This window comes from Morone saxatilis, unplaced genomic scaffold (assembly GCF_004916995.1).
Source record: "Morone saxatilis isolate NCDOM2014 unplaced genomic scaffold, NCSU_SB_2.0 Contig9, whole genome shotgun sequence".
NCBI lineage: Eukaryota > Metazoa > Chordata > Actinopteri > Moronidae > Morone > Morone saxatilis.
Window position 1 is genome coordinate 19,706,217 of NW_023340268.1, and position 8,212 is coordinate 19,714,428.

The window sequence follows — 8,212 nt, forward strand, 5'->3', positions numbered from 1 at the left end:
GGAGACAACCCCCCCCCCCCTATCCTTCCCGCCCTTTGTTATGGTCAGCACATCTTGGTAATTCCTACTCTGTGTCTGTGGCTGCCCCATATCACAGCTGTCCGTTCCTGGTCAAACACCTGACCAGCTGCATACCTGTCATTGGTGGAGGCCTCTTTGTATTTGTGGTCATCACCCTGCTCCAGACCAGCTTCACTGACCCCGGCATCCTGCCCAGAGCAACGCCAGATGAGGCCGCAGACATTGAGAAACAGATCGGTAAGGGCCAGCTCAATCATAGGTGGAGTCAGATTGAAATGGTTGTCTCAAGTGCTTTTGACTTTGATGTCCAGCATCATAAAGTAGTGTTCACTGTTTTCGCCCAGAGTGCCTGCCAGTTTATGGCACTGAGTTTAGACCAGTGTTGGCACTGGAACTCTCCATGTGGCCTCAAACTGCTTAAGCTCAGCTCATTTCTTTATACGTTACCCTCCACTCAGTGGCATTCAATTATGTCCGACTTCAAGGACGTACTATTTGTGGCACTGTCATAAGAGCTTTCACGCAGTTTATTTTGCTTCAGAGCACAATCCACAGTTGAGACTGAAGTCACTGTTCTGCTGGCGTCGGCTGTTTTACTCTGGAACTGACACATAAGGCAACTTCTAGTGGAACCTGTCATTCTGTTGCCAGTTCATTTTAATGGTGATGAAGCCTTTGACACACTGAAGTAGATTGTTTTTTTTTTTGGAAGACTAATTTACCATATGTATTAATGTCAGTTGGCAGCCATTAGGTCAGTGTTTCTGGAAGAAATGTGTCCTGGTGACTTGTAAAGTTTGGACTGGGAGATTTGTTTTCCCCCTGACAAGGTCCTGCGCAGATTCCTTTCCCCCAATCTGTCTTTGTTCACCGCCAGTCCTGTTCGAAGCGGCCCATCAGTCATGTTCACTGTCAGTTTTAAGTCTTGCCAGCAGTATCTTTCCTTTTCAGCATGCTTCAATATAATGACCTTCGCGTCTGAACTTGGCTTCATGTGCACCTTGTTAACTCCTACTCATGACCAAAGTTTAGGCAGTGGTGATGTAAGATGTTTATCTTACCCAACTGCACTGCTATTTTTGAAACAAAGACTCTGACACAGTATAGCATACTTACCTGCTGCTCTATCTTTAAGGAAACGCATTGGACATTTAGTTTGACTCATTATTCTCTGAACTGCTGTGTTAGGATCGTTTAAATGACTGATAGTGAAAGTTTAAAAGGACACAGCATGTGAAAATTGTAGAATTTCAATCTGCGGTGTACTCAAATAAGTCAGAATGCTACTTTCAGTGTGCTGTGGTTGTGGTATTGTCCGACAATGTGGAGGTTAGGGTTGCAGCGGTAGCAGCGCCCTGACTTTGAGTTTGACCTGAATGGAACTGAACCTTAATGCATGTCATTGGTAACACCTGTTTACCCTACTATTTAAAATCTCCAAATGACTGCTGTGAAAAAGGGTCAGTTCACAACTGGAAGCGAATGTGTCTCGCCCCGTTCCTTACAGAATTCAGTGGGGAGTGAAATCTGATGTGAGCGCACTTTAATGGGGGCAACAAAGCTCACTCTGTACACGCTCCCACGGTCCTGAAAAGAGTTCTGATCGAGCAAAATAAGGATAATACCTGTGTGTGTGTGTGTGTGTGGACCATGGGTGTGTAGGGGCTGGCTTTAAAGTGGAAGTCATTTAAAGAATATACCATTTCTGTTCTAAAAAGTCTGTATAGTAGTTATAGTATATTTTAAATGGCAAGGTGCTAATAATAAAAGCTCAATTGACTGAGTGAATCACATTCACGTTGCCCTTTTGTTTCTCTTTCCTTTCCTCTCCTCCTGTAGACAACACTGGAAACACCAGCTATCGGCCTCCGCCGCGCACCAAGGAAGTCCTCATCAACCAGCAGGTGGTGAAGCTCAAGTACTGCTTCACCTGCAAGATGTTCCGGCCTCCGCGCACCTCCCACTGCAGCCTGTGTGACAACTGCGTGGGTGAGCTGCAGACACACATCGACACCCTGACATTTACCAATGATAAATAATGAACGGAGGCCTCATAGGGCTACAGTGAACATAACTGCATTACTCTAGTTCAGGCTGGACTGACTTGAATGACATACTGTAACTGTGTAGTTTCAAAACTGCTGAAGTGTTTCTCTTTCAGAGCGATTCGACCATCACTGCCCTTGGGTAGGGAACTGTGTGGGGAAACGCAACTATCGTTTCTTCTACACCTTCATCGTGTCGCTCTCCTTCCTGACGGCGTTCATCTTCGGCTGTGTGACCACACATCTAGCGCTGAGTACGTGTTTTTTCTCTGGTTCACAGGTGTTGGAAAGCAGTCAGGGAGCTGCTGATAATAACTGCCAGCGCACCTGGCTCGAACAGCACCTGCCAGTAACTGTTAGTGTTTGCTTTGTTTGTCCTGGACTGCCAGACGGGCGGGGTTCACCACATCAGAGCAGTTTAGCTGTCTGATAAGAAAAACATACTGAATGGTTTATTGTTTTCTGTAACTGGCTGGCATTCTTTACTGGTTTCCATTTGACCACTCACTAAGTTATATTTCAGCCAATAGCCCTAAAGAGTTGGTATAAAATGAACAGATTTGAGATTGACTCTGGTGTTACTGCTCCCACATCAGGAAAATGAACTGCAACTGCTGCTTTGGGAAACGACAGCACACTTTCTTTTTAATGGTCTTGGAAACACACATTGAGCCTTGTGTCAGTATTCGTTTTTCCTCTCTTTCAGGGGCTCAAGGGGGAAAAGGCCTGGTGTTTGCTCTGCAAGAGAGTCCGGGCAGATATCCTTTAATCACAAATGTGTTATACAGAGTTCTTTAGCAAGATAATTCTGTCAGTGAGTATGGTTTTATTCATGTCTCCCTCCTCCAATGTACCGGATGTACTCCTTGACCCAACCTTTCACTGCGGTGGAGCTGGTGATATGTTTCTTCTCAGTCTGGTCCATCTTGGGCCTCTCAGGCTTCCATACATACCTGGTTGCTTCTAACCTGACCACTAATGAAGACGTGAGTACTGCCTAAAGTAACACTACAGTTACAGTTAAAATAAAAGTGATATTACATTAATTACACTCTCTAATATCACATTTGAATAGAATTTAAAATTTGATTGTTAGCAAAATCAGAATCAGAATCAGAAATACTTTAATAATCCCAGGGGGAAATGATTTAAAAACATCAGCTAACCAGCTAACTACTGGAGGCTGTAAACGAGCTAGCTAATAATTGATGTAGATTAGCTTGCTTATGAATGATGTAGTTTTGCTACTCAGTTTTGCTAACATTAGCTGACTTAAGTTGTTACTTTATGTCGCTCATATCTTTAACCATCTTCAAAATGTAGGTGTTCCAAGATAGATGAGCCTAGCGCAAAGCCTCTCATTTCTTTGGGAGCCTACAAATACTTCCAAATCAGAGCAAGAGCTACCTTGCAGACATTCTCAACCGAAAGTCACATTTAGATCGACACAAAAACTGCAAAATGTTGCACACTAAGTACGTTTTATATTTTGTCCGTTCCAGATCAAAGGCTCCTGGTCAGGGAAGAGTGGCGAAGATGTCACCAACCCATACAGTCATAAAAACATCTTCATCAACTGTTGCACTATGCTCTGCGGACCCATGCCACCCAGGTAAGTCTGAAATATCACATACAGTATGAAGTCACTAAAGGAATCCATGCATGATTAAGACCTAAACACTAAGTCAGTTAGCATTAGCATATCTCATCCAAAAACAGAATACATTTGATTTGATGTCCTGTATTCGCATGTAAATATCAGACTGCCTTCAATGTTGCATGATGTCATAATATTTATGCCTAGATGCTTTAGTTGATCTATCAATAATTTTTTTATGACAAATAGATTTTTTAATTCATTTTATTTTTAATATGATTATTCTTTTGGTTTTTTTAACACTCATTTAGCCCCAACCTGGCTCTATGATAGTGATTACAAATGCATCGACAGGTGCAGTGAGTATGAGGCTGTAATACATGTTGAGACACATTCAGTCACTAGCTGTTGTTACTGTGATGCAACGATGCAACGGCTCCATGTGACTCTAAATATAACTCACTCAGAACTGGCGGCATTGGACAGTGCTCAAATGAAGGTGTAGCCACAACTATTCTATATTCTGTTCGCCAAACAGCACCATAGCTCACGGCAACAATGCATCTGTAGATTAGGAGGTAAAACCCAAAGCCAGGTTCTCAATCAGGGACACATTTGATTAATCAAACACACGGTGCTACATTTTTTTTCACACTTGAATTTAATCTCCAAAATGAATAAATACTTCATTTAACTTGCTCCTCAACCCAAGTGTGCAGTCTTACTTTGATAGATGTGTCTGAGTTGCATATGCTTGCCCATGTGAGTTCTGCATTGTCTGTATGCAAAATGGAGACTTGTTAAATTGCAACTAACAATTATTTTCATTATTGTCAAATCTGACTATTATTTTCCTAACTTAGTTGTTTGGGCCAAACATGGTGAAGAATATTGATCACTCTTTTCCAAAGCCCAAGGTGATGTCCTTAAATGTCAACCCATTGATATTCAGTTTACGAGGCTAAAGAAAGCAGAAAATACTCACATTTGAGAAGCTGAAATCAGAGAATTTGGACATTTTATCTTAATAAATGACAGTTGACCACTTTTGACAGTTGCTAGTCGACCACTAATCGATTAATCAACTAATTGTTACAGCTCTACATTACATGTACATTTTCTTACTCAAAATGCCTTTTTAACCACCTTTTTTCATGATGTTCAATGTGCATCAGTCACTAAAGGCACATGAGATGTCACCTAACAACTTGGATCTTTTACAGCTTGATCGACAGAAGAGGTTTCCTGCCCGCGGATGAATCTGTCCAGACAGCCGGCCCGGACATCGAGTTGCCCACTCTGGCCACTAAAAGCGAAATAAACGTGGTAGGAGGATCTGCCCAGCTGGCTTTTGGCTTGCAGGAATCCCCCTCTCCTGTGCCTGCACCCCCAAACTCCCACCAAAACTCTTCCTCTGCCTGACAGAAGCCGTGTTGCTTGCTCTATCCGTCTGCTGCCTGTTGTTGACTGTTGTGTATGGGTTAATCTGTATTTACACTACAGTCAGAGGTTCACATATCCTTAAAATAGGTTGACAATTTAGTGTACACTAGCATGATTTCATCAAATGAAAAAGCAGGATAATGGAATAATTCAACTTTTGGGGGAATGTGTTTAGTTTATGTCTTTTCAACGAGTGAGATGAGAAGATCAATGTCGGTCTCATGTCTGAGTGTTAGAGCGAGCTCATTGAAGGTGCTGTAAGTGAAATCAGCATTTTGGCTAACTGTCCTCTTTGTGGAGTTCTGTGTCCTGATTTAGATAAAAGGGAACGGGATACCAAAAATGTATTCTCTGTTTCCTGCAGAGAGGAGGGACTGGGAGAGCCTTGTTACTGACTGAACACTCTTATACTCCATAAATAAGTGATGGCTGGCAGAATGCAGATTTTTTTTTAACAAAGCAAATGTAGCTTATGACATCTTTACGATTGCTGAACAGCAGCCACTGGGGCAACAAGTGGTAATTGAGCCGTAATAATAGATGCTAAAACATAGTGTAATAGTAGCACAAGAATAGACAAAAAGGCAGCAAACTGACTCAGTAATGTCAGTTAAGCAGCAATATCTATGTAGGTTTAGCCACCATAAGCTGCTGGTCATACCAGACCCAGTAATGTCTGAGTGTGTTGAGCAGGGTTATGTTTTATTGCTTATGATTTCAGTTTGCTATCTCTGAGAGGAAGAAGGTGTTATTTGATCTTTCAAAAGTTACATTGTTGTTTTTAAGTACAGAGTCGGAGTGAGGATGTGTTTAGCCCAGTTAAAAAATATGGACAAAGCCAGGCTAGCTGTTTCCAGTCTTTGTGCTAAGCTAACCAGCTGCTGGCAGTAGCTTCACATTTAGCGTGCAGACATGAGCATGCTGTCAGTCCTTTCAACTCTCTCTGGGGGGAAAATAATAAGCAAATAATAAAGTATTCTTTTAAATTGTGATTTAGTAATGTGCAGTTGGCTGAAAAGCTTATACATATTTACCTCACAGAAATGAACAAATCAGACATTTTTCTCTTGAAATAAGCAACAAAGATAATATTCACTATATATTTTTTATGTTATCTATTTTCTCACTTTAATTTTTTGTTTTACAATCACAATCTACACCTCAGTATTTTGTTCCTGTGCAGTATATGTCGACTCAGGGTCTTCCTCTATGAGGTAGGAAGCGAGCAGGAGTTGTAAGAAGCGTAGACTCAGAGTTTCCAGCCTCGTCGTCCTCCTCACAGAGCGCCTCTCTCGTTCCCTCTGACAGCTAGGGATATAAAAGGATGCCTGAAGAGTTGTAGAGCAACTGTTGTTTACAAGACGTATAACTACGGTTCTGATAGAGTTGCAGTGTGAGCCACAGTGCTCTTATATCGAGCAGTGGAGGAGCTGCTGTTTGAAAGACAAACAGCTCTTTTGTGTTTACACCTAAATAACAAGACAGCTATAAAGCTTTTTTATTTGTGTGTACGGAATAAAGTGAGACACAGGTGAAGCTATAATGTGTCTAGTCTGAACTGTATTTTGTGTGTATAAAGTGTGTAAAAATAGTCTTTTGAATTCACGATAGATAGACTGGCGAAGCTGTGAGAGAAGCTTTTTCTGCACCAACAGTTCCTTGTTTTTATTCTGTGTTGGTTCACTTTCTCCTGTCTCATGTTAACAGTCATATCATGCCAAATTATTTGTGACACATCAACCCTATCAACATCATTTCCCACTTGTTTCCCTTCATGCCTTTATTCCTTGTTTTCATTTGTTTGATATGTCCATTTGGTTTTTATACATATTTCTATTTTGTCAGTATCTGAAATGTAAAATATTAATAAAACATGCATTTTTTTGTCCACGCAATTCATCATCTGAGTACTCATTTTTCATTATTTTCGTTGTCCACCCTCCCAGTTTACATATTAGAGTATAATTAGCATTTTTCAAGGGAAGAAAAGCTCCTAACAAACTGTCAACGGTACGCTCCCTGTGTGTCTGTTCATCCGGTCCTAACTTGCTACTCTGTATGTGGTCTGTCTCTGTCCTGCCACCAACACTAGGAGGAGGAATGTCTAGACTTTGCTGTGTCCTGCACTGGCTGATAAGCCACTGTTAGTGCAGGAAAAGCGATGCTTGAGCTTGGTAAGCCTGTTTAGAGAAAGAGAAAGCGAGTGCAGAGTCTCTGTGCCCACCGCTGTGTCCTCTTGGCTTGATGCTGTACTGCTGCACGGCTTTATTCATATGCTGCCATGTTGAATACATAGCAGAGTGAATAATTTAACACAGTACAGTGTTTACTGTATGTAAAATGAATTCATAATGTACAGTGTAGTTATGGCTCAAACAATTCCACTATACGTTGTCTATATTATCTTCAAGTCTGACCCTTCTCATGCCATAGATTTGCCAGAATACGGTTTTACTCCAAGAAGTTGCTCTTGTCGAGGTAGAAGCATATTTGAAACTTCATTTAGGCCGATGGGAGAGGAAAAGTCAAAATTGTAAAATTCTTATTAACTGTAGGAGGAACCTCCTACAATTAGTATGTTGTGGAATAAACCAGTACTTAATGAGATCTAATGGATACATTACATTTGAAGTCTAGTGAGAGCAGCTCCGTAGAGGGAAACACAAATTAGAAAGTGTTGTTGAAATGTGTCCTTTGACATGCCAGGCTGGATTGACCTGGGATTAAAACATCGTTACCTTTTAAACTGAGGCTTTGTATTGCTTTTTACATGGTGAATAGTGCACTGGCAGTTTTTGAACCTTCATTAACAGTTAATGTTTTAAATTTGAATAATAAAAATGAGTCAAGGCTTTATGCTCTTGAGGTCCATCCATTATTCACACTCCTGAATGTATTATAGCTTCAGGGTTGAGGACATTTTCATTTTAATTCAGACAAAAAGCAGTGTTTAAAGCTGCACTAATCAATATTTTTATGTTAACAATGGAAAAAAATGACTGTGTAATGTAAAGAAAGAGTGTGACAATTATCATCAGATCTGCAGTTCCCCTGAGCTCTATGGAGCGGTTTAGCTTCCTTCAGCTCATTGTTTTGGTTTTAATGT

General features: G+C 41.0%; 1 protein-coding gene across 1 annotated transcript in view; it reads left to right on the top strand.

Moving 5' to 3' along the window:
* zdhhc18b (zinc finger DHHC-type palmitoyltransferase 18b) overlaps positions 1-8,212 on the top strand; it is a 12,907-nt gene that overhangs the window by 1,042 nt on the left and 3,653 nt on the right. The window contains exons 2-8 of the mRNA XM_035681469.1: positions 98-258; positions 1,861-2,010; positions 2,183-2,320; positions 2,773-2,824; positions 2,950-3,052; positions 3,569-3,678; positions 4,887-4,989. Coding sequence (XP_035537362.1) covers positions 98-258; positions 1,861-2,010; positions 2,183-2,320; positions 2,773-2,824; positions 2,950-3,052; positions 3,569-3,678; positions 4,887-4,989 — 817 coding nt within the window. The remainder of the gene's footprint in view (positions 1-97; positions 259-1,860; positions 2,011-2,182; positions 2,321-2,772; positions 2,825-2,949; positions 3,053-3,568; positions 3,679-4,886; positions 4,990-8,212) is intronic.